Source organism: Pan paniscus, chromosome 10 (genome assembly GCF_029289425.2).
Source record: "Pan paniscus chromosome 10, NHGRI_mPanPan1-v2.0_pri, whole genome shotgun sequence".
NCBI lineage: Eukaryota > Metazoa > Chordata > Mammalia > Primates > Hominidae > Pan > Pan paniscus.
Genome location: NC_073259.2, coordinates 16,488,307 through 16,515,216, shown reverse-complemented (window position 1 = coordinate 16,515,216; position 26,910 = coordinate 16,488,307). Strand labels below are relative to the sequence as shown.

The 26,910-nt window shown below is 36.3% G+C and overlaps 3 protein-coding genes across 4 annotated transcripts in view; all 3 read left to right on the top strand.

Annotated features, from left to right (window-relative positions):
• PRH1 (proline rich protein HaeIII subfamily 1) overlaps nucleotides 1–26,910 on the top strand; it is a 245,644-nt gene that overhangs the window by 74,657 nt on the left and 144,077 nt on the right. The window lies entirely within an intron of this gene.
• On the top strand, nucleotides 7,571–13,260 carry LOC100982386 (taste receptor type 2 member 31). The gene has a single exon (XM_063593352.1). The coding sequence runs from the start codon at nucleotides 10,989–10,991 to the stop codon at nucleotides 11,916–11,918; it is 930 nt and encodes a 309-aa protein (XP_063449422.1). The 5' UTR covers nucleotides 7,571–10,988; the 3' UTR covers nucleotides 11,919–13,260.
• The window catches only part of LOC100980504 (proline rich 4), a 59,262-nt gene continuing 51,605 nt past the window's right edge, over nucleotides 19,254–26,910 (top strand). The window contains exon 1 of one of the 2 annotated variants that reach the window (XR_010108890.1): nucleotides 19,254–20,807. Coding sequence is in view for 1 of the 2 variants with exons in the window: in XM_063593353.1 (XP_063449423.1) it covers nucleotides 19,781–20,680 (900 nt within the window). In the remaining variant the exon portion in view is untranslated. Of the gene's footprint in view, nucleotides 21,842–26,910 lie in introns of those variants that run through there. The other variant, XM_063593353.1, reaches the window with a different exon arrangement.

Genomic DNA, 26,910 nt, shown 5'->3' with positions numbered 1-26,910 from the left:
TATTGATATATAGTTGTTCATACTAGTCACTAATATTTCTTTGAATTTCTGTTGTATCAGTTGTAATATCTCCATTTTCATCTCTGATTTTATTAATTTGGATCTTTTTTTCTTAGTCTGCCTAAACGTTTGTCAATGTTGTTTAACTTTTCAAGGAAACAAGTTTTTGTTTCGTTGATCTTTTGTATTGTTTTCTTCATTTCAATTTCATTTATTTCTGCTGTAATTTTTATTATTTGTGTTCCACTAATTTTGGGTTTGGGTTACTCTTGTTTTTCTAGTTCTTTAAGATACACAATTAGGTTGTTTATTTGAATTTTTCTTCTTTTCTGATGTAGGCTTTTATAGCTATAAATTTCCTTCTTAGTATTGTTTTTGCTGTATTTCATAGATTTTGGTATGTTTTGTTTCCACTATCATTTGTTTCTAGCAATTTTCCATTTCCTTTTAAATTTATTTGTTGACCTCCTGGTCATTCAGGAGCATATTGTTTCACTTCCATGTGTTTATATAGTTTCCAAAATTATTCTTGTTATTGATTTCTAGTTTTATCCCATTGTGGCCAGAGTTGATGCTTGGCAATATTTCAGTTTTTTGGATTGTTTAAGACTTGTTTTGTGATCTAACATATGGTCTATCCTTGAGAAAAATCCATGTGCTGAGGAAAAGAATGTTTATTCTGCAACTTTTGGATGAAATGTTACGTAAGTATCTAATAATCAGTTTGTTCCATAGTGCAGATTAAGTCTGATGTTTCTTTGTTGATTTTCTGTCTGGAGGATCTGTCCAATGCTGAAAGTGGAATGTTGAAGTCTCCATCTATTATTGAATTGAGGCTTTTCTCTTTGCTTTGCTCTAATAATATTTGCTTTATATATCTGGGTGCTCCAGTGTTGAGTGCACATATATTTACAATTGCTATATCCTTTTGGTGAATTGACCCTTTTATCATTATATGGTGACCTTCTTTATCTCCTCATAGTTTTTGTCTTGAAAACTATTTTGTCTAATATTAGTATAGGTACTCTACTTTTTTGTTTTGTGTTTTTTTTTTTTTTTGGTTTGCATTGTCATGGAATATCTTTTTCCATCCCTTTATTTTCTCTCTGTGCATGTCTTTATAGGCGAAGTGTGTTTCTTAGAGGCAACAGATTGGAGTTTTGTTTTTTTTTTTCCATTTAGCCAAACTATATCTTTTGATTGGAGAGTTTAGTCCATTTTCATTCAACGTTATTACTGGTAGTAAGGTCTTACTTCTGTCATTTTATTATTTCTTTTCTGGTTATGTTGTAGTCTGCTATTCTTTCTTTCCTTCCTTCCTATTTTTCATTAGTGAAGGTTATTTTCTCTGGTGATATGATATAGTTTCTTGCTTTTTATTTTTTTGTGTATCCATTCTATGCTGTTAGGTTTGGGATTACCATGAGGCTTGCAAATGCTATCTTCTAACCCATCATTTCAAGCTAATAACCACTTAGTACTGTTTACATAAGCAAACAAGCACAAAAACAAAACAAATGAGGACTCTGCACCTTAACTCCATCTTCTCAGGTTTTAACTTTTTGTTTTCACTATTAATATCTTATTGTACTGTCTATGTCTTCAAAGCCTGTTGTAGCTATTTTTTAAAATTATACTTTAAGTTCTGGGGTACATGTGCAGAACATGCAGGGTTGTTACATAGGTATACATGTGCCATGGTGGTTTGCTGCACCCATCAACCCGTCATCTACATTAGGTATTTCTCCTAATGCTATCCCTAGCTCCCCACCCTCCAAAAGGCCCAGGTGTGTGATGTTCCCCTTCCTGTGTCTGTGTGTTCTCACTGTTCAATTCCCACTTATGAGTGATAACATGTGGTGTTTGGTTTTCTGTTCCTGTGTTAGTTTGCTGAGAATGCTGATTTCCAGCTTCATCCATGTCCCTGCAAAGGACATGAACTCATCATGAACAGATGATTATACTGAGGCACAGAGTAGTTATAAGATGAAGTCTCAGAGCATAGCTATATGAAGCAGAAAATTTGGTTTCCTGTCTTGGCAGTTTGACTCCAAAATCCTCTCTTAGAAACAATTATACTTTTTAAATGGAAAAGAAATATAATCCAAGATTGGAGACTGATTTTAACATCTATTCCTCTTAATCCTTTAAGTAATCAAAAATAAATTAAACGGAGAAAAATGAAACCAAATATTCATATACAAAGAACTCTAGACTCTTCAGTGAGAAACGTGTTTTTCAAGTCACCCAAAATAGTTACACAATTGCTGAGTATTTTAATTAAACAATAAATATTTAAGTATTAACTGGGCTCTAGAGAAAAACTTAGTCAAAGGCCTCAGCATGAGCGATAAGTTTGATAAATATTGAAAATGGTCTGAAAAGCCCAAATGGGAAAGCAGGGCTATTTCTACCTGGATGATGTCCCTGTAATTAATTTTCCATTTTGGAAATTAGAGGACAGAAATTCCTTCTATCCATGAGGGGGTGAGTATGTATGTATGTGTGTATGTTTGTGAATGTGTTTGTATGAATGAGCTTGTAAACGATAAGTTATACAAAAGTATTAGTAGCCACCAGGATTTAAGGATTATTGGCCTTTCTGAGGTTCCCAAGAAAACCTTAAATGCTTTTGGTAGGAAAAGATGGGATTCATTCTACATATTACTGGCGTTGAAAATATAAATCTACTTTGGTGATGATCCTAGTTATGCCCAAGCTCCCTTTACCAGGTAATACAAACAATGTGTCATCTGTGTATTGGGTTGTTAAATTGCTGAACACAAATTATGGAGAGTTTAAACAAGGAAAAAATTGCAGAACATTTAAAAAACTCTTCATTGGCATGCTAGTAGATGAGAATTCAGCTTTTACTTCAACAACGATGTGGAAAATTTTATCTTACAGCAAGGACATTGTGTTTGAACAAGAGTTAATTTGAGCTGTTTTGGAAATTATCATATTTTCCATAAAGAGACCATTGATTACATCCGTTGGCCTATTGAGATGCTTTCCTGTTTGACATTGGTCACAGAGTTTAAAAGGAAAAACAACATTACTGCACACTTAGGAATCAGGAATAGAAGTAAAAGTCAGGTAAAGGGAATCTCGTCAGGATATCAGGCCTGCCTTTAAAAAAATTCAGACATGATAAGTTTACTACCAATCGTTTTTTCAATAACAACAATAATATATTTATATTTTCCCATGGACACCTACCTTAAACTTGTAGACTATTTTTATATTTCAATATTTTTTTCTTTGAGTCCTTTTAAGAGTTGTTAAACAATCCTGAAATATCCCTTACAGTATGCTGTTAACTAATTATATTTTTTCAAAGTCATTTGACATAATGATTGATTAAAGGAAGTATCTCCAGTATAAGTACACTTGCTTATAACAAAAGAGTATTTGAAATTGACATTACTTATTTTGGAAAGGATACGACACAATGGGAATTTTCATACACCACTCCTAGAATTATAAATCTGTGACATCATTTCGGCCGAGTATGGCATTATCTGATTAAGATGAAGGATCACATCCTAAGACCCAGTATTTATACTCTTATCAGAATACATATACATTCACATGCATATCACTGAGTTTCAATAGCTAAAGTTGAGAAGTCCTCCAAATGTCTATCAGTCCTCCAAATGAATAAACAAATTGTGGCATACTTATACAATGGAATACTATACAGTGATCAAAATTAACAAACAAGACTGACATGTTTACAACAGAATAATACAACAGAGAAAATGAACAAATTTGAGCTACATAAATAATAATACAGATATGAGAAGAATTATCAAGATGGAAAACTACATTTAGTATAATCTCATTTACATAAAGTTTGAAAAACATTATTTTTAATAATTGTAATTTATTACATTGGTGATAAAACTCTACAGTGAAACATGAGTGATCATGATAACAATTGGAATAGTCAAGAGGGAGGAAAATATCAACAAGAAGACATATATTGGGATTATCTGGATGGCTGGCAAATTCTTTTTTCTTACCAATGTGTGGTAACCTCCATGTTAACGTTACAATTTTTTCTCTTTCTGTTTCTTTTGTGTTATTACTCTCTCTATGTATGTTATGCTCCACAATAAAAAATGTTAAAAAAGCAGAAACATAAAGTATATTTCTAAGTATAAAATTAGGGTGATACAGCATATTCTCATAGATACCATTGTAATTAGAGTTTTTGCTGAATAAAGGAGAATAGAGCATTATGGTACTAAGAAATCCAAATTAAAATTTAAAACTTTTCTTTTTTTATTTTGAGACAGCGTCTCACTCTGTTGCCCAGGCTGGAGTGCACAAGCGCAATCTTGGCTCAATGCAACCTCCGCCACCTGGGCTCAAGTGATTCTCCTATCTCAGCCTCCTGAATATCTAGGACAACAGGCGTGCACCACCACACCCTGCTGATTTTTTCTATATTTTTTTAGAGACAAGGTTTTGCCATGTTGCCCAGGCTGGGCTTGAACTCTTATGCTCAGGCAATCCACCTCCCTCAGCCTTTCAAAATGCTGGGATTATAGGTGTGAGCCACCACACCTGACCTAAAACTTTTCTTAAATTAATTTTAAAAAAGGAGAGATAAGCAAGAACTGTAAATCCACCTTCTTAATGCTAATATGAATTTGAAACATCAAAATTTGAATATTTATTATTGATAGACACTTTTTATTTCCAATTTGATTATTTATGATACACATTTGAAAGTGTTAGAAATTCATGAATTTCCAATAAATTATACTATGATGGATATTAAATAAAATAAATATATCCAAAAATGTGTCTCTAAATGAAATATTTATATTCATATTTTTAGCATTTTAATTTCACAATACTATTCACATGTACACCTGTAAGTTGGGTTAAATATTTTGTTACTATAAATTTTTTGGCTCTACATTAGAGAAAAATACCATAGAAAGGCAAATTTTTTAAGGTATAAAACATTTAGCATGATCTTTGATTATGTTTGTGCATATATAATTCTACTTTGACTGCTATAGTAAAATGATCCAGATTTAGTCACCATAGCTAAGAAGGGGAAAAAGCATTTGCAAGAATTTGGCTTGTTAATGATGCTATTAAAAGATAAACTGAAGTTGATATACTGTATTATTGCATAGAATATTTGTCCATGTTTGTATTCAAAAATGCCAAAAAAAATCCCAAAATAGAATCCTAATTGTTGGAGGTCGCTTTTCTTATCGAATTCTAAAATGTAAAAGAAAAAAAGCAAATAAATCGTTGAAAATATGTTGGTTTTACATTGTTCTTGATGAAATACTATGTGAGGGTACTTGTCTAGGCCTAATGCTGAGAATCATAGAAGAATCATGAGGCCATGAGGAAGAATAGTAGTGTTCTCTCATCATGCTGAACTCCAGTACTTAGAAACAAGCCTGAAATCACACTGATCAAATAGCATTCTCCCTTTCACCTGCCATCATCATTATCATCATCATCTATATCTTCATCTATCTCATGAAATGGTTTGTTTTTGAAATATTTAAATACATAATTTAGAAAATAAGTAATTTTTAAAAGATCATCATTGTGGGAAAGTTACAATAGTAAACAGCAAAGTTCAAGTCAAGCTCCAATACATTTAGATTTAGAAATTAAGTGTAGTTTATTTTACAATACATTGCTTATGCAAATAATTATTTATGGATGACCTTCAATGAATCCTCCTTTCACTATGATCATGATAGAAACAATTTAGATTTTCGTGTAAATAAAATTCCTTAATAAGAAAGATAAAGCAAATAACACATTTTTTGAGCATGCTTTTATTTCTGAAGAGCGGATTTTAGGACCAAACTGTCAAACAGAGGTAAGACCCCAGATCTTCTGTCACACTTGAGTGAGTGATGATGGAGTTAGAAGGTTGTAGTTCTATAACCAAAACTATATTCATGGATAGGATTAAATGGTGGAATTCCATAGAAGCACCAGATTCAGTTTTGTTTCCATGGGACTTAAAGTCTACTTATGTCAGATGTCCTTCATTTTTTTATAAACTCGTAAGTACTGTTTTACTATTTGATCTTTCAATGATTGTTATAAACTAAGAAGTTTTGATTTCTGCTAATTAAAACAGCATAGGCCGGGCGCGGTGGCTCACGCCTGTAATCCCAGCACTTCGGGAGGCCGAGGTGGGTGGATCACGAGGTCAGGAGATGGAGACCATCCTGGCGAACACGGTAAAACCCTGTCTCTACTAAAAATACAAAAAAATTAGCCAGGCGTGGTGGCGGGTGCCTGTAGTCCCAGCTACTCCGGAGGCTGAGGCAGGAGAATGGCGTGAACCCGGGGGGCAGAGCTTGCAGTGAGCCGAGATCGCGCCACTGCACTCCAGCCTGGGAGACAGCGACACTCCGTCTCAAAAAACAAAACAAAACAAAGCAAAAACAGCGTAAAATTTAAATCATGGAATAGAGTGGTGGAGCTGTGGTTGAGATGCTCTATTTAATTAATTTTAATGACATTTTGAGATCCAGTGCTGCTCATTGAATTTGCCTGTGAAAAGAGTTTGTGGTGATGACCCAGCAACAGATAAGATACTATCCAAAAAAAGCTACTGACATCAAATCAATTTCCAGTTTCTTCCAAGTTTCAGGAGGATGCCTAGATCTTGCTTTTATTCTCTTCTTTGACCAAAGTATTACAAAAAGAAAAATATGGTTACCATTTTCATGTCAGATATACTAAAAGTTTAAAAAAACTCTTTTTTTAATAACTTGGTTTTAGGAATACTTGGTTTAGTTTCTCCGTTAGAAAAATGATTTATATAAGGAGAACAAAAGTTCATTTCTACTTCTAAAACAATAAGACAAAAACAAAAAGAGTAATCAATTTTGAGAATCCAATAGAGTTAAAAACCAGTTAAACATAAGAAAGAATTAGTGAATTTGAAGATAACTACCCAGAATGAAGCATAAAGAGACCAATAGATAGAAAATATAAGGCTAGAGGGTCAGAGACAGTGAAGCTACAATCAGAACAACTAACGTACCTCTGCAGTTCCGGAAAATTAGAAGAGAGCAAATGGGGCAGAAGCAATGTGGAGATTTTTCCAAAAGTGATAAAGTATATCAGTTCATATATTTTTAGAAACCATCAGACTTCAGACAAGATAACTAAAACCAAATTAACATAAAATTCCAGGACATGAAAGACCAATAGAAAATCTGAAAAGTAACTGGAGGAAAAGATAGATTATGTTAAAGGGAATAACTGTCTAAATGACAACCTGATTTTCAACAGACAAAAATGAAGCTAGAGTTCAATGGATTCATGTCTTCAGTGTATTTCAAAAGTAGAATAGATCTTGATAAACAGAAACTTAAAATATATCTTTTCAGATAGAAGAAAAATTATTATTAATATTATTATTATTATTTTTGTTGGTAGAGTTGGAGTCTCACTCTGTTATCCAGGCTGGAGTTCAGTGGTAGGATCATGGCTTACTGCAGTCTGGAACTCCTGGGCTCAAACCATCCTCCCACCTCAGCCTTGTGAGTAGCTTCACTATGCCTGACTAACTTTTTCATTCATTGTAGAGGCAGTTTCGCTGTGTTGCACAGGCTGATCTTGAACTCCTGGGTGCTCCTGCCCCAGCCTTATAAAATGTTGGGATTATGGGTGTGAGCTACCCTGGCTGGCCAATAAAGGGTCTTTTTGAAAATATTAAGTTGAATATGCAAGAAGGAATACAAATTAATGAAAGTGGTAAATATGTGCATAATTCTAAATGAATGTTTACTGTAAAAAATAATAATATCTTGTTGGGGTAATTATATAATTGATAAGACATATGCAAATGGCAAAAAATAGAATGGAGGTAAAGGTGACAGGAGTAAGTTTAGTTAAATTATTTCTTGAACTTTTCTATGTCTATGAGGAGATTTTGAACAATGTTAATGTAATTCCACTCATAGGTATATATGCCAAGGAATTGTATCAAATGATATATGAAAGAATGTTCTAGTAGAATTATTCATAACTGTTCAAAAAAGAAGCTGGCCAAATACATATTAAGGTTGGATGAATCATTACAGTAATTCTGTGCAATGGAACATTATAGAAAAGTGAAAAAAATCACATGTACTTGCAACTATGTGACTAAATTTCAGAAGCATAATGTTGGGTCCAAGAAGCCACAAACAAGAAGAACATGTAGGATTGCACCTACACACAGTTCAAAGCAGGCCAGACCAAGCTACGGAGTTTAGGGTTGCATACCTAGTTGGTAAAGTATAAAGAAAATTGAGGAAATAATCATCATAAATTATGGATATTGCTTATATCAGGAGATGGGAAGAAGGGTTTAGGGGCTTGTAAGGTTGCATGGAGGTGGACCTAGGCTGTTTTCGGTGTTCCTTGTCTTGCCCTGCATCATGGTTACTTGAGTGTTTATGATACGCTGTGGTATTTCCCATTTTTGTATTGGTTCATTTCTAAGTGCGCATTATAATTTTAATATACAAATTTGTAATTAGGAGAAATATCTCATAGAAATTATTATTACTCGTCTCATTATATACTGAAGGGAAATATCAATTATTTGTATACATTCCTATACAACTCTAAGATAGTTGAAATAGGAACTTTCTTATTTAGTTGCAACATGAGGAAATTTGAGATGAGTTATCTGCCACCCCCAGATCTTTCCAAAGGATTTCTTCTAGCCTTAATTATCGACCTCCCAGGACAAACCTTTGCCATTCCTCATCTATTTTTTCTTTCGGCTCCTGAATTCCTGACACAACAAGGTTGTACATATTTCCCACACTCTTGGTTTAGCAGAGTTCTTTTATCAGTTATGTTTCTCTGCAGGAGAAGACCCTTCAAAACTACATTCGATATTTATATCTCACATGTCGTTTGATGTTGGTTTTTGTTTTGTTTTGTTTTGTTTTGTTTTTTTGACAGAGTCTTGCTGTGTCGCCCAGGCTGGAGTGCAGTGGCATAATCTCAGTTCACTGCAACCTCCGCCTCCCGGGTTCATGCCATTCTCCTGCCTCAGCCTCCTGAGTAGCTGGGAATACAGGCGCACACCACCATGCCCTGCTAATTTTTGTATTTTTAGTAGAGACAGGGTTTCACCATGTTGGCCAGGATGGTCTCCATCTCTTGACCTCATAATCTGCCTTCCTCAACCTTGCCCCCGCTGGGCCTGGATTTTATTTTTCTAAGCTGGGTTTGGTGGATGGCCGTGGTGATTTGAGATGGGCCAAATTCTGCATCTTGGAGGACGTTAGAGTTTTGCCAATTTAGTCTGGATCAGGTGGCGGCAATCTCACGTCATTAGTTTCTCATTCTTCTTCTGGGAACAGTGTACTAGATAGGCGATATTCTTATGGTGAATGGAACAGGGAAGAATCCCCAGTATGGAAGCCATCTCAAATCTCTATGCAAACTGTAGTAATTTTCCGTTTATCAAAGTAAGTGAAATGATTGAACTCCAAGTTCAGGGGCAAGGTAGTCAGTCTTCCTGTGATAGGATACTGCAGGATTATATATCAAAGGGTCTGGTACTCAGGAATTCTTATAAAATTGCTAAATATTTTATATAATAATATTTAAACATTAGACTTGAGAGAAACTTTACCAAGTCCTAAGAATTAGAGATATGTTTTTGATAAATAAATATTATTCATGGGCTGAAAACCCTGAGTGGGAAAATAGGACTAATTTCATCTGCACAGCCTCTTGGAAACTCATGTTTTATTTTGGAAATTACAAGAAAATAATTTGTTCCATTCATAAGTGGTGTGCACATGTGTATATTTGTGTGCATATTTATGAGTTTGTGAATAATGAAGTTATATGAAAGTGTTAGCAGCAACCAGATCTTATGGAGGATTGGCCTGCCTGTGGTTCTCAAGAAAATCTGAGATGCCTTTGATAAAAGCAGTTAGGATTCTGTGTATTTAAATCTGTGATTTAAAAAAGTCTGCATTGGTGATGATCTTAGTTATGACCAAGCTCCCTTTGAGAATTTAGATATTTACTATATGATATATATATTGAGTTACAAAACTTCCCTAACAACTGAAGTCACTAAAGATAAATGATGGAGAGGTTACACAAGGAAAAATTGCAAACACTGAAAGTGAATATGTCCCTATTTGCATACTAGCAAATGAGGATTCAGGTTTCACGTCAATTTCAGTGTGAATAATTCCAGCCTATAACAAGAACAGACAGTGAATGAATGAGTTAATTTGAGTTGTTTGAAAATAAGAATGTTTTCCATAAAGAGATCATTGAACTCATCAGTTAACATGCCATGGTTATTTCTGGCTTGACACTGGTCACAGCAATTAAAAGTAAAAAGAATGTCACAGGACATTCACAAATCAGGTGCATATAGAATTTAAGGTCAGGATATTCAGCAATCACACCCAGTTATATTAGATTGAGAGATGAAGCCAGCTATACTTCCTGAATCGTGTGGGGACTTGGAGAACGTTTCTGTAGCTAGCAAGGGGATTGTAAAATGCACCAAACAGTGCACTGTAAAACCACAGCAATCAGCGCTCTGTAGCTAGCAAGAGGATTGTAAAATGCACCAATCGCTCTAAAATACACCAAGCAACAGGATCCTAAAAGTAGCCAATGGCAGGGAGGATTGAAAAAAGGGCACTCTGATAGGACAAAAAAGGAAAATGGGAGGGGACAAATAAGGGAATAAAAGCTCATGGCTTCAGCCAGCAGCAGCAACCTGCCTGGGTCGCCTTCCTCTCTGTGGAAGCTTTGTCCTTTCTCTCTTCTCAATAAACCTTGCTGTTGCTCACTCTTTGGGTCCATGCCATCTTTAAGAGCAGCAACACTCACCGTGAAGGTCGGTGGCTCCATTTTTGAAGTCAGGGAGACCACGAACCCACCTGCAGGAACCAACTCCGGACACAACACCAGCATTAAAACAATTTTTTTTTGTCTGTTCAGACATGACAACTTTTCTACCCATCATTTTTTCCAGTCTGGTAGTGGTTATATTTGTTATTGGAAATTTTGCTAATGGCTTCATAGCATTGGTAAATTCCATTGAGTGGTTCAAGAAACAAAAGATCTCTTTTGCTGACCAAATTCTCACTGCTCTGGCGGTCTCCAGAGTTGGTTTGCTCTGGGTATTATTATTAAATTGGTATTCAACTGTGTTGAATCCAGCTTTTTATAGTGTAGAAGTAAGAACTACTGCTTATAATGTCTGGGCAGTAACCGGCCATTTCAGCAACTGGCTTGCTACTAGCCTCAGCATATTTTATTTGCTCAAGATTGCCAATTTCTCCAACCTTATTTTTCTTCACTTAAAGAGGAGAGTTAAGAGTGTCATTCTGGTGATGCTGTTGGGGCCTTTACTATTTTTGGCTTGTCAACTTTTTATGATAAACATGAAAGAGATTGTACGGACAAAAGAATATGAAGGAAACATGACTTGGAAGATCAAATTGAGGAGTGCAGTGTACCTTTCAGATGCGACTGTAACCACGCTAGGAAACTTAGTGCCCTTCACTCTGACCCTACTATGTTTTTTGCTGTTAATCTGTTCTCTGTGTAAACATCTCAAGAAGATGCAGCTCCATGGTAAAGGATCTCAAGATCCCAGCACCAAGGTCCACATAAAAGTTTTGCAAACTGTGATCTCCTTCCTCTTGTTATGTGCCATTTACTTTCTGTCCATAATGATATCAGTTTGGAGTTTTGGGAGTCTGAAAAACAAACCTGTCTTCATGTTCTGCAAAGCTATTAGATTCAGCTATCCTTCAATCCACCCATTCATCCTGATTTGGGGAAACAAGAAGCTAAAGCAGACTTTTCTTTCAGTTTTGCGGCAAGTGAGGTACTGGGTGAAAGGGGAGAAGCCTTCATCTCCATAGATTCATGAGAGGGGCATTGTGTGTCTTCTAGCAGAAAACAAACTGGTGGTGTATGAAACATTTTATATTTCTTACTGGTTTTTCTATACTGTATGTGTATGAATAATTTCCAAACGTATACCTAGAAAAGTCTTTGACCTAATATTTGTCTAGAAAAAATATATATATATATGTGTGTGTGTGTGTGTTTATGTGTGTATGAAAACTTAAGAACATTGACAGTAACATGCTCTTTTCTGTTTTTTTCATACAAACTGCCAAATTATACAAAATATGACAAAAATTTCTTAGAATTTTGAAGCCATGTATATTTCATTCATGTATTTTATATTTCATTTGTAGAATTTATGATGTCTATTTATAATTATTAAGAAGTAACAGCTTATCCCAGGATAAATATTGCTCTTTTCTATTGTTATTTGAACCACAGGAATACACCACATTGTGCTTAGAATTCATTGCTTGAACCTCGAATTTATTGGATGGTACAGTCATTCAATTCTAAATCAATAATGAGGATGTATCTTTGGTGTTTTATTCCATTATGAATTTCTATTTTATGTTTAGTAAAAAGCAATGAGAATTATTGTTATAAAACAATGCACACAATAGAATTTGAGTGAGAAGCATATGCAGAGTAAATTTAATGTATGTCTACCATAAGCGTCACTGAGGAATATTAGATTTCATATGTGAATAGCTTAGGAAAAAATCCCTTCTCTAATAAAGGGATGAAACATCATGATCATGATCTTGATTGGTATCATCAGTTATGCATATGCAGTTAGAAATGTCATTTCTTCCGCTTTTGAATTAAAGAAAAGCTGTTTTTGAAGTTGAGATCTCATGCAAATTATTTTAGTATTCTTTCTAAAGCACTTTTAAGCCCCTGAATTGCTAATTATATCCTTACCTTCCATTTATGAAATTCCTTCTAAACTTCAGATAAGAGAACTCAAATCCTCTCTTTTTGAAAAATAAAATCAATGTAAATATAATATATAAATTGTGGAAAATATTTCAGTCAAACTTTTTGTAAATGTTAAAATAGTATCTATGAAATCTGTGTATTAATTATGGGATGAGCCTTAACGTTGTAATTTTGTCATCAATGATGAAATGAAAGGGTGTTGACATATTCTTTAATAGGAAGTTCTATTATAAGAAAGAAATGTACAGTCTTGTTCACAGCTAAATTCTACTTGACTGTATTAATTCTTGGTGTTATGAAATTTAAACAATGTGATTTAAACCTTAAGATGAATCATCCCCCCACCTGATTTGTGTATTTTTTTAATCATATGTCTTCCTCAGTACAATGTAAGAACCGTAAAAAAAGAAATAATGTCTGTCTTGCTTTCTGTTGACTCCCAGGAACTCGAAACCAGCACCAAGAATAGATGGTCAAAAATGATACTTTAATGAACAAATTAAATGGCTAAAATGGATAAGTTGATGTGGTAAACCAGTGAAAAGGAAACTCACACAAAATCTGCAGTTGCATGAATTCCCCTGTTCCAGTCTCAGGTTAAGATTAGAGGCTTATCCAAGCTGAATCCTTCTCCTAAGGAAAAGTTTGGCTATTCCACAATTTTAGGGGAAATATGACAATAATATAGTCTTGATGCAGCTGTATCAGGTGTCTGAGTTGGAGACAAGGTAGAACACCAAAATTAGATGGCACCTATTACAATAGTTTGAAAAATCATATAAACAACTTTGGTCTATTTGAATATATATTTTTTTCTATTGTCAACTATATATTTGTATTATGATATTTTCTAGTTGATTATTTAAACAAAAATGACATTTCATTTCAAAAAATTGAGTTAGTAACCAGCTACTTTACCAAAATGTTTTTAATGTAATACCTGTTATTGAAGTGCTACCATTTATTTAGAAGTCAAGTTCAAGACAAAAATGGCAAGGACGTGTGGAAATTGAGACAGGAACAAATGTGAAACAATGTGTGGTGATGTCTGGTATGACCCTGATGGCAGCCACTTCACAGTGAGCTGAGAGAGACAGCATGATGGTCATCAGATGCATGTACTTGGCTTCCAGCGCTTTTCCAGAAGGGCTACAAGGGGAAACCACAGCTGGCATTAGTCCATGGAAGAGAGAGAGGAGGGAGAATGTATCTGCTCATCTGTCATTAGTCTTCTATTTCCTATTGGTCAGGGTTTCCTTGAGGCATAACTGTCATCTCTGCTCTTCTGTCTTACATCATCCAGTCCCTTGGTGGTGGTCATGAAAGTCAGACCTCATGCCCACAGTGCGGTGATGCATTCAAGTCCCAAATAGAAGGATGACCTGGATCAGGCAAGGTGCTGACCAGGGGAATAGGACATAGTGAAGAGAATCTGAGAAAGCACATGTTTGTGTCCAGTACCGCCACTCCTTGTGCCACTGAGGCGTGCTCATACCCTCCAGTCATGGCTGGCTTTATGAGCATATGACGCCCACAGTTGCATAGGGTTTTGTGCTTATAGGGGCTTGTGCTTAGAGGGACTCTATGCTTGGATTAATATTCTGCACTTGCTCTTTTGTTTGTCAGACAGAGGATACTTGTCTGCTGAAGAGAGAATGGTCTTACACTAATTCCATAGGGATTTGCTCTCCTGTCTCCTACAGGCTTGTCAGAGACATGCACAGAGTCCTATAATGACCACTATGTATGGTCTAGCATCTTTGAATCCTGCTGGATCATCTGGCACAGTGGCCAGAGCAGCTTGGAGCAGAGTCTATATCTTCTGTAGAGCCCTCTTTTGTTCTGGATTCCACTTGAGACCAGCAGCCTGGGAAACTTCGTTAATGAGTCAGAGCAATATTCTCAAATGTGGAATATGTTGTCTCCAAAATCCCAATAGGCCCCCAAAACATTGTATCTCTTTTGTAGTGATAGGAAATTTATAGAGAGAGCAACATGCCATATACTGTAAAAAAGATTGTTTCAACATGTGTTCTAGGGACACTGAATGCTTTAAAACATCACCTATGCTGTAAGTCCCTGAATGTTCTCAGGTTGATTTCTTTTCTTCTGGTATTTTACTTCCATTCATCGTTAGAGTATTTTACTATAGTTAAGAAACTTGCCACTTCCTGATTATTGTACCAAGTAATATATTATTATTATTATTGCTATTATTTTGAGACAGGGTCTCATTCTGTCCCTGAGGCTGGAGTTCAGTGGCAGGATCACAGCTCATTACAGCCTCAACCTTCTGGGCTCAAGTGATTCTCCCACCTCCGCATTGCTAGCAGCTGGGACTGCAGGGGCACAACATCACGCCTGGCTAATTTTTGTATTTTCTGTAGGGCTAGGATTTCACCATGTTACCCAGGCTGGTCTCAAACTCCTGGGCTCAAATGATCTTCCCGTGTCGGCCTCCTAAAATGATGGGATTACAGTCATGTGCCACAGGGCCTGGTCTGTAATATTATTAATATATTAAATAATCACGATGTTTTAAAAAATGTAAATTAAACTGAGAACAGAAGTGACATAGCCATGATATAAAACAGTGACACAGTGTTATTATTATGATACAAGGCAAATTGTTTTGATTTTTCCTCATAATGGGTGTAGATTAAGAACCATTCAGCAAATCACAAGCCCAGTAAAAAGTACCAGAAGCTCTGCTCTGCTTAGTGAAGATAGCACATACTGGAAAGCATTTGTGAGTGTTGATTTAAGTTTCTGGTAGTCTGCATTCATTCTATAACCCGTCTGGTTTTGGTAGAGGCCAAATAGGTTTAGTGAATCGGGTTATAGAAAGGACTACCATCCCCTGTAACTTTCAAGTGTTTTGTCACGGCACTGACCAGTTCCATTCCTTAGGGAATGCGGTTATTATATTTTATATATTTTGTTGCCAGTAGAGGAGAATTTCAGAGGCTTCCCTTTGGTCCTGCTATAATAATGTCCCTTACTCTACAGTTCACGAAGAATGTGAGTCCTGCCGGCTGCCATACATATCTATTTCAATTATACTTTCAGGAAGAGGTAGTAACTACAAACTGATTAGCTCCACCTTGGAATGGACATGAGCCGAAGCTCTAGGTAGTATCTGACCTTCAAAAACTCCCCCTGCAGGCTGGATGTGATGGCTCATGCCTGCAGTCCTAGCACTTTGGGAGGCGAAGGTGGGAGGATCCCTTGAGAGCAGGAGTTCCCTTCACAACATATGGAAACTCCGTCTGTACAAAAAATTTAAAAAATTAGCTGGTGTGTTGGTGCATGCCTATAGTTCCAAATACTTGGGAAGCTGAGGCAGGAGGATTGTTTGAGCGCAGGAGTTCCAGGCTGCAGTGGACTATGATCCTGCCACTGTACTCCAGCTTGGGTAACAGAGGGAGACTGTGTCTCAGAAGAAGAAAAAAAAACAAGTATAAGTTCTCACCGGTATCTTAAACATCAAGTAAAACAGTATCGAGTAAAACAAAAAACTAAAAACTCCAAAAGTCAAAAACACTTTTAAAAAGAACATGGTGTTAAGAGTAGTTTGTTCAGTTTCCCCATAGAAAATGATTTATGGAAGGAGAATAAAAGATTATTCTGAACACTAAAACAATAAGACTGAAAAAATGAATTATCAGTATTGAGAATCCAATAGACAGAGTTAACTAGTTGGATACAGTACAAGAGAGAATAAGTGAATTGGAAGATAGCTACACAGAATGAAGCATAGAAGGGAAGAGATGGAAATACACAAAGCTAGAGGGTAAAACATTGATGCTACAGACAGAACACCTAACATGCTTCTGGAGTTCTGTAAGATTAGAGGAGAGAAAATAGAGCAAGAGAAATGTTGCAAGGATTTTTCCAAAAGGTATAAAATGTATCCCTGAATATATTTTTAGTAATCTCAAACTTCAGGCATGATAACTAAAACCAAATTAACATAAAATAATACAGGACACAAAAGACCAATAGAAAATCTGAAAAGTAGCTAGAGGTAGAAGATAGAGTATGTTGAAAAGAACTGTATTCTAAATACAACCTGATTTTAACAGAAAACATGGAAGCAGGAATTCAATGGAATCATGGGAATCATGTCTTCAATGTGTTTCCAAAGAGTAGTAGACCTTCATAAACAGAAATTGAAAATGATATTTTTCAGATAAAATAAAATTACTGAAAATACAAAGTTGAACACGCAAGGAGCAATACAAATTAATGACAATCCATGCTGGCTAACACGGTGAAACCCCGTCTCTACTAAAAATAAAAAAAAAATTAGCCTGGCGTGGTGGCGGGCACCTGCAGTCCCAGCTACTCCGGAGGCTGAGGCAGGAGAATGGCTAAACCCGGAAGGCGGAGCTTTCAGTGAGCAGAGATCATGCCACTGCACTCCAGCCTGGGTGACAGGGAGACTATGTCTCAAAAAAAAAAAAAAAAAAATTAATGACAATGAAAACTAAGTGTGTAATTCTAAATAAATGTTGACTATATAAAACAATAGTGTCTTCTTGGATTGAATGTATAATTGATAAGATATATGCAAATAGCAATAAAGAGGTTGGAGATAAAGGTAACAGGAATAAATTTAGTCAAACTGTGTTTTGGGCTTTTCTATGTCTGTGAGAAGAATTTGAACATCATAATCAAGGACCCTGTAATTCTACACCCAGATATATATACACAGAGGAATTGTAGCAAATGATATGTGAAAGAATGTTCATTGTAGCATTATTCATAAAAGCTCAAAAAATAAGCTGTCCAAATACATATCAAATAAGGATGGATAAATAATTACAGTAAAATCAAAAAATGAAAAAAATACAGAGAAGTGAAAAGAAATGGATCACATGTACATGCAATGATGGGGTTAAATTTTGGATACAAAATGTTGATTCCAGGAAGCCATGAATAAGAACATATAGGATTGCACCTATACACAGATCAAATCAGGCCAAACCAAGCTATTGAGTTTAGGGTCGAATACCTTATTGGTAAAGTATAAAGAATATTAAAAAAAGACCATCATAAATTAGGGATGTTGCTTATCACAGGAGACATGAAGAAAGGTGTAGGGAATTAGAAAGTGGCATTGAGGTAAACTTAGGCTCTTAGCAATGTTCCATGTCTTGCCCTACATGATGGTTACATGAGTGTTTATGACACATTGCTATGTTTTCCATTTTTGTTTTGGTTCATTTCTAAGTGTGCAGTCTAGCTATATGATAAAAATTATTAATTAGGAGAAATGGTCCATGAAAATTATTATTACTCTGCTCATTATATACTGAAGGGAAAAATCCACTATTTGTATACATTCATGTGTAACTCTAAGAGATTTTAAGTAGAAACTTTCTGATTTTAGTTGCAACTTTAGGAAACTTGACATGATGTTACCTCCCAACCACAGATTTCTGAATAGGTTTTTCTTTTAGGTTTAATTACCCACTTCATATGACAAAACTTGGACATTCTCTATTTTTTCCTTGGATCCTGAATTCCTGACACAACAATGGTGGGCATATTTCCCACACTCCTGGTTTAGCAGAATACCTACATCACTTATGTTTTTCTGCAAGAGAAAACTGAGTTAGATAATTGTGTATCATTATGTCTTTGGATTACATTTTTCTAACCTAGGTTTGGTGGATGGCTCTGGTGATTGGAGATGGGCCACGTACTGCATCTTGCCGCTAGTTTGGCTGATTTAGGGTAGATAAGGCAGTGGCATTCTGACTCCATTAGTTTCTCTTTCTTCTTCTGGGAACAGTGTGTTAGCCGGATGATGTCCTCATGGTTAGTGGAAAAGAGCAGGAAACTTCAATATGGAAGCCATCTTAAATCTCTGTAAATTCTACTAATTTCCTGTTGACTGAAGCAAATTACGTGAGTGAATTCAGAGTCCAAGGTCAAGGTAGTCACCCTGCCTGAGGTGGGAGGGTACTGCAGGATTATGTGACAAAGAGTAGGGTACTTAGAAATATTTACAAAATTGCTGAACATTTTAATTAAATAATTAATGTTTAAACAAAACAGACTTGAGTGTAAATATACCAAAGGCCTAAGCTTCAGAAACATGTTTGATAAATATTATTCATTGTCTGACAGCCCTGAGTTGGAAAATAAGACTAATACCACCTGGATGAGTTCCTGGAAACTCATTTTCCATTTGGGGAATTATAAGAAAATAATTCCTTCTATCCCTTAAGGGTGTGAGTGCATGTGTGTCTATGTGTTTAGGAGCTTATTAACAATGATGTCATATCAATTTATTGGTTATCAGAAACCAGATTTTAAAGTGTATCAGCCTCCCAGGGATTTCCAAGATAATCTTGGATGATTTTGATAAAAGGTTTAGAATCTGGTATTTAAATCTGGCATAAAAATAAGTCCATATTGGTATGATCCTAGTTATGACCAAGCTCCTTTAACAATTTAGACATTTACTGTATGATATATGTATTGGGTTTTACAATTTCCCTATGGAACAACTGAAGATGCTGTATACAAATTATGGAGAGGTTAAACAAGGAAAAAAATTGCAAAACAATGAAAAATAATATGCCTTTCTTTGCATACTAACACATGAGAATTCAATTTTCCACTTCAACCTCAGTATAAAAAAGTACAACATATAGCAAGGAGAGAATGTATATGAAGAGGAGTGAATTTGAGCTGTTTTGAGAATAATGACCTTTTCTATTTCTATAAAGACAGGTTTGAATTCATCTATTAGCATATGCTGGTGCTTTCCTGTTGACACTAGTCACTGAATTTAAAGGCAGAAAATGTTATTGCACATTTAGTAATCAAGTGTTTATCGAAGTTAATGTTTGGATATTAAGGGTATCAGAACCAGTGTTATTAAGACTGCAATTTTTTTCTTTTTGTCTGTTCAAACATGGTATATTTTCTGCTCATCATTTTATCAATTCTGGTAGTGTTTGCATTTGTTCTTGGAAATTTTTCCAATGGCTTCATAGCTCTAGTAAATGTCATTGACTGGGTTAACACACGAAAGATCTCCTCAGCTGACCAAATTCTCACTGCTCTGGTGGTCTCCAGAATTGGTTTACTCTGGGTCATGTTATTCCTTTGGTATGCAACTGTGTTTAATTCTGCTTTATATGGTTTAGAAGTAAGAATTGTTGCTTCTAATGCCTGGGCTGTAATGAACCATTTCAGCATCTGGCTTGCTGCTAGCCTCAGCATATTTTGTTTGCTCAAGATTGCCAATTTCTCCAACCTTATTTTTCTCCACCTAAAGAAGAGAATTAAGAGTGTTGTTCTGGTGATACTGTTGGGGCCCTTGGTATTTTTGATTTGTAATCTTGCTGTGATAACCATGGATGAGAGAGTGTGGACAAAAGAATATGAAGGAAATGTGACTTGGAAGATCAAATTGAGGAATGCAATACAGCTTTCAAACTTGACTGTAACTACTCTAGCAAACCTCATACCCTTTACTCTGAGCCTAATATGTTTTCTGCTGTTAATCTGTTCTCTTTGTAAACATCTGAAGAAGATGCGGCTCCATAGCAAAGGATCTCAAGATCCCAGCACCAAGGTCCATATAAAAGCTTTGCAAACTGTGACCTCCTTCCTCATGTTATTTGCCATTTACTTTCTGTGTATAATCACATCAACTTGGAATCTTAGGACACAGCAGAGCAAACTTGTACTCCTGCTTTGCCAAACTGTTGCAATCATGTATCCTTCATTCCACTCATTTATCCTGATTATGGGAAGTAGGAAGCTAAAACAGACCTTTCTTTCAGTTTTGTGGCAGATGACATGCTGAGTGAAAGAAGAGAAACCCTCAACTCCATAGATTCACAAGGGGAGCATCGTGTGTCTTCTAGCAGAAAACAAACTGATGGCGTCTGGAACATTTTATATTTCTATCAGTTTTTCCATAGTGTTTGTATGTGAGTAATTTCAAAACAGATACCTAGAAAAGTCATATATATATTTATGGGTGTATATGTGTGCATGTGTGTGAATAACAACGTTGACCATAAATTATGAAGCTGAGTATATTTCACATATATAGTATGTATATTTTATTATAGTTCATTGTATAGTATTTCATTTGAAGAATTTATTATCTCTATTTATAATTAAGAACATACAGCTTTTATGAAGAAATCATTTCTCTTTTCCATTGTAATTTGTACCACATATATGTGCTTAACTATCACTGGTGAACCTCTAATTTTTTGGATGGTAAAGACATTCAATTTTAAATCAATGATAAGAATGGATCTTTGGGGTAGGTTTTGTTTCATTATGAATTCTTATTTTATGCTTAGTAGAAAGCAAATAGAATTGGTGTTAGTTAATGATGCACACAATAAAATTGGAGTGAAAAACATATGTAGAGTAAATTTTGTATATGTATACCAAAACAGTACTAAAGAATACTAGATTTAATACCAGTATGTGAATAGCCTAGAATAAAAATCATTTCTATAATAGGAATGAAGAAACATGCTGATGATCATTTCAGTGCTGTTATAATTTTTTTATCCGTAGTTAGAAAAGTCATTGCTTCCACTTTTTGAATTAAAGGAAACCTTTTTTGAAGTTGACATCTGATGTCAAGTATTTCCATTTATTTTTCTTAGCCACCTTGAGCCCCTGAATTTCCAATTTTCTCCTTTGTCTCCCATTCCTAATATTCCTCAAAAAAACTCAAATATTCTCTATCTTAAAAAAACAGGCCAATCAAAGGAGGGTATAGAAACTATAGAAGATAATCAAATGAAACTTTCTTCAAATGTTAAAAATTATGTAAAAATTACATAAAAATCTGTGAAATCTATATAATTGATAGGAAATGTATTAATGATATGTATTATTATAATGGTGTAAATGGTGAAATTACACAGTGTGTTGATGTATCCATTGATACCAAGTTCTATTATAAGAAGGAAATGTACAGCCTTGTTGAAGAGCTAAATTCTGTGTGACTGTGTTAATTCTTGGTGTTATGAAATTTTAACATTATTATGTAGAACTTAAAATAAGTTAACTCCACATCATATATATATCTATGTATCTATATCTATAGACATATATATATATATATATATATCTTGCTTATCATACGTCTTCCCTAGTACAATGTAATCACCATAAAAAGAGAGGTCATATCTGTCTCACTTTCTCTTGACTCACAGGACCTAAAAGCCAGCACAAAGAATAGTTGGTCAAAAATGATATGTTAATGAACACATAAGTGATTGGATAAATGGATAATTTGATGTGGTAAATCAGTGAAAATGAAGCTCATCATAAAATCTGCAGTTGCTTGAATTTTCTATTTTCAGGTTGAGGTTATAGGCTTATTGAAGAAGAAGCATTTCTCAGAGCAAAAGTTTGGCTAGTCCACAATTCTAGGGGAAATATCACTGTAATATAGCTTTGATGCAGCTATGTCAGGTGTGTGAAGTAGAGACAAGGTGGAACATCAAAATTAGATGGCACTTATTCTAATGCTTTTTGAAAAGCATATTAAAGATTTTGGTATATTTGCACAGGGTCAGGGTCAGCTATGAGTGCCAGCTGCTCGGGGCTAGCAGACCCCATGACAAGAATGTTAGGGAACTTCCCAGCAGCTGCCAAACACACTTTTGTTTTTAGGGAACGTCTGTTTCTCCTTCAGTATGACTTATGCTGCCTTCAATGCTTTGCTGATACAAAAGAAGTAAACTCAAAAGAAGTAAAAATAAAAGCTAGCAAACTTTGCAACTGATTAAGTTGGTTGGAAATGTACCTAATCACTTTCTACTATGAATGATATATTTGTATTATGATATTTTCTAGCTGGTTATCATATACACAAAAAGGCATTTCATTTTTAAAAATTGAGTTTGTAACCAGTCACCTTTCTTACACATTATTTGTATATTTTTTTAGTATCCTTTCTAAATGAATGTTTTAATTGCCATGTTATAAACGCATGGAAAAGTGATGCAACTGAATGTATATCTTAGCTTTGGGTGTCTAAAACTAGAGCCAATGTCTGAGTTTACAGTGATGACATTTATTTGGGAAGGCAAGTCCAGGGCAGCAATGAGGGGTAAATGTGGAAACTGAGGCAAAAGAAGATGTAAAACCATGTGTCGTGATGTTGATATGATTTTGCTGGTGGCCACTTCACAATGAGTGAGACAGACAGCATGGTGGTCATCAGATGCATGCACTTGGCTCCCCATACTTTTCCAGAAGGATTACAAGGGGAAGCCACAACAAATATTAGTCCGTGGAAGAGAGAAAAGGGAGAATGTATCCTAGCTGTCTTCTGTCTTCTTTTTCCCTTTGGCCAAAGTTTGTTTGAGGCAGAACTACCATCTTTGCTTTTCTTCCTTACATTATCCAACCCCTTGGTGGCTGTTTGGGAAAGTCACACTAACCAATACCCCCATTTTTCTAAGAGATAGTTTTTTTTTTAATTTATTTTTTCTCTTTTCCTCTCCCCTTTCCCTATGTTTCCCCGCTTTCTACTTAACTTTTTAGACATGCACATAGAACTGTTTACTTTCCCCCCACCAGACAGTCCCTTCGGGCGAGTTCATCTAACTATGTGCTCCACGAGGGATCTCTCCTTGAGACTTGACAGTTGATTTGCAGACAAAAGTATGCCCTCATGGAACTCTCACCTCCAGGGGTTCCCCTTAGACCTCACATCCATTAGGAGGGGATGTGGAAAGGATGCCCACGTGGCCACTTTTACAACTGCTGTCCTGCTCATTTCCTTCCCTACTTTATAAAACGTTCACTTTCTGCTCCAAAGATGAAGTGTCACGTTGGAAGGCAGGATGCTTTGTGCCCCTTCCAGCAAGCTAACTTCCAAATAAATTCTCTATTTTTATATCAGACCTTGTTCTTGTTAATTAGACTTTACATGAAGTGAGCAACTAAGCTTTTCTGTTACAAGACTTCATGCCCACAGATACATTCAAGTCCCAGGTGGAAGGATGATCTGGATCAGGCAAGGTGCTGACCATGGGAACAGGAGACAGTCAAGGGAATCTGAGGAAGCACATGTTTGTGTCCAATATAGTCCCCTCCTTGTGCCACTCAGATGTGCTCATGCCCTCCAACTGTTGCTGGTTTTATAAGCAGATGCCTTGTGTAGTTGCACGGGGTCTTGTGCTTGAGGGGCTTTTTGCTTGGATTAATGTTCTGCACTTGCATTTTTATTTTTCAGACAGCGGATACTCCTCCGCTGAAGAGGGAATAGTTCTGCAGTAATTCCCTAGGGGTTTGCTTTCTCCTCTCCTACGGGCTTGATGGAGACAGGCACAGAGTCCTATGATGCCCACGTTGCATGCCTCTAGCAGCTTTGAATTCTGCTGGATCATCTGGCACAATGGGCCGAGCAGGTTGGGCCAGACCCTGTATCTGCTGTAGAGATATCATATGTTCTGGATTCCACTTGAAACCAGGAGTCTTTGCATTCATTCTGTAACCCATCTGGTTTTGGCAGAGGCTAGGTAGGTTAACTGAACAGGGATTTAAAAAGGACTTTATTAACACATCAGAGCAATATCCTCTACTGTGGTATTTTTGGACTCCAAAATCCCAAGAGGCTCAATAAATGCCGTGCTTCTCTTTTAGTGATAGGAAGTATATAGGAAGCCATTTACCTTAAACAGGATGTTTCTGCTCGGCATGGTGGTTCACGCCTGTAATCCCAGCACTTTGGGAGACCAACGCAGGCAGATCACTTGAGGCCAGGAGTTTGAGACTAGCCTGAGCAACATGGTGAAACCCCATCTCTACTTAAAAAAAAATACAAAAAAATTTAGCCAGGCATGGTGGCCAATGCCCGTAAACCCAGCTACTCAGGAGGCTGAAGGATTTGAATTGATTGAACCCAGGAGGCGAAGTTTGCAGTGAGCCGGGATACCAACACTGCATTCCGGCCTGGGCAACAGAGCGAGACTCTATCTCAAATATAAATAAATAAATTAATTAATTAATTGATTTTTCAACATGTGGACCAGGAATATGGGACCCCTGAAAACAATATCTGTGTTGGTGTTCTCTAAATATTTTCAGGCATGTCTCTTTCTTCTGATATTTTATTTCTATTTAATGTTTAAGTACTTTACTATATTTAGGTAAGTTTCCATTTCCTGGTTATTGTACCAATTACCGTAACGTTATTAATATATTAAATTAACATGATGTTTTCCAAAATGTAAATTAAACTGAGAGCAGAAGTGACAAAGCCCTGACATAAAACAGTGAAGCAGTGCTCTTGTTTTTACCACACAAAGGCCAATTGTTTTAATCTGCTGACCCACCCATGGGTGTAAAATAAGAAACATTCACTAAATCAAGAGCCACATGCAAACTGCCAGGAGCTCTGCTCTGCTCAGGGAAGATACCACATCCTAGAGAGCATTTGTAAGTAGTGATTTAAATTTATGGAAATCTGCATTCATTTTATAGTGTATCTGGTTTTGGTAGAGGCCAGATAGGTTAAGTGGATAGGCATATAAAAAGACTACCATCCCCTGCAACTTTCAAGTGTTTTGTCATGGTAGTGAATTCCATTCCTTGGAGAATGTGATTATTATTTTTCAATCATTGTTGCCAGTGGAGGAGAATTTCACAGGCTTCCCCTTGGTTCTGCTCTAATAATGTCCCTGACTCTACAGGTCAGGAAGAAAGTGAGAGTCCTGCCAGCTGCCATGTGTGTCCATTACACATTCAAGAAGAGGCAATAAAGGCAAACTGATTAGATCCACCTTGGGATGGACATGAGTCAAAACTCTAGGTAGCATCTGACCTTCAAAACTCCCTCTGCAGGCTGGGTATGATGGCTCATGCCCGCAGTCCCCGCACTTTTGGAGGCAGAGGTGGGAATATCTCTTGAGGCCCGGAGTTGCAGACCACCTTGGGCTACACAGTGACAGCCTGTCTGTACAAAAACTAAAAAACAGAAAAAACAACAACAAAAAATTAGTTTGGCATGGTGGTACTCACCTGTAGTCCCAGTTACCCAGGAAGATGAGACAGGAGACTCCTTTGGACCTATAACCAATGTGCGAGTCCGTTGCTGGCCGCATGCAGTGTCCAGTTAACAAAAGTGTGGTCTGGTACAAAAGTAATGAATTTATTCCAAACCTAGCTTGGGGAAGGAGCACAAAGTGTCTTGCCTTTAAGTGTACCACTTCACCTTTGGAGCAGAAAGCAGACACTTTTATAAGGTAAGGAGGGATACTGAGCAAGGGTAGAGGGTCCTCATGCAGGCTTGGTGCCTTATCTATCAGACAGTTGAATTGGTGCCTTCCTGTGCAGAAGTAAGTTGTAAAAGTGGCCAAGTGGGTATGCTTTCAATATGCCCTTCTGTTGGGTGAAAGTCCTCAGGTAACTCCCAGAGTGGAGCACAGTCTGGAAGTTCCAAGTCCATTTCCTGGAGGTAAACATTCCTTGGTGGGTGTGCTTTGGTCTGCAAATTGACTGTCAATTCTCAGGAGAGATCTGTCTTGCTGCACATAGTTAGAAGAACGTGCCCTGCAGGGAATGTCTAGTGAGTGGGGGTGAAAGGTTATATTTGCATTTATGAAGGGCTAAGCAGGAAACAGGGAACAAAAGGAAAGGGGAGATAAGAGAAAATAATAATAAAAAAATAGTAACTCATTCCCTGTTTCTTAGAAAAAAATGGGGCACTCCGTTACAAACCCAGGAATTCAAGGCTGTAGTGAGTTATGATTTGCCACTGTACTACATACCTCCTAAGTGAAGGATTGAGACTGTGTATCTAAAAAACCCAAATGCAAATAACACACACACAAAAAGAAAATTTTAAAAAATCTCCCACTTCATCTCATGGACTGCAGTGTCTTTTGAGTACCCAGATATTACTGTTAGTTCAGGCTCTGTTGGAGTGGCCAATATCTGGTTTACTGGAGGCAATTTGGTATGAGTCTGCAGCAACTTCAAGTCTAACCTCCTCAGAAGAAAGAATTCAACTGAGGGGCATAAGGCGGAAAAAGAGACTGAGGGAAGTTT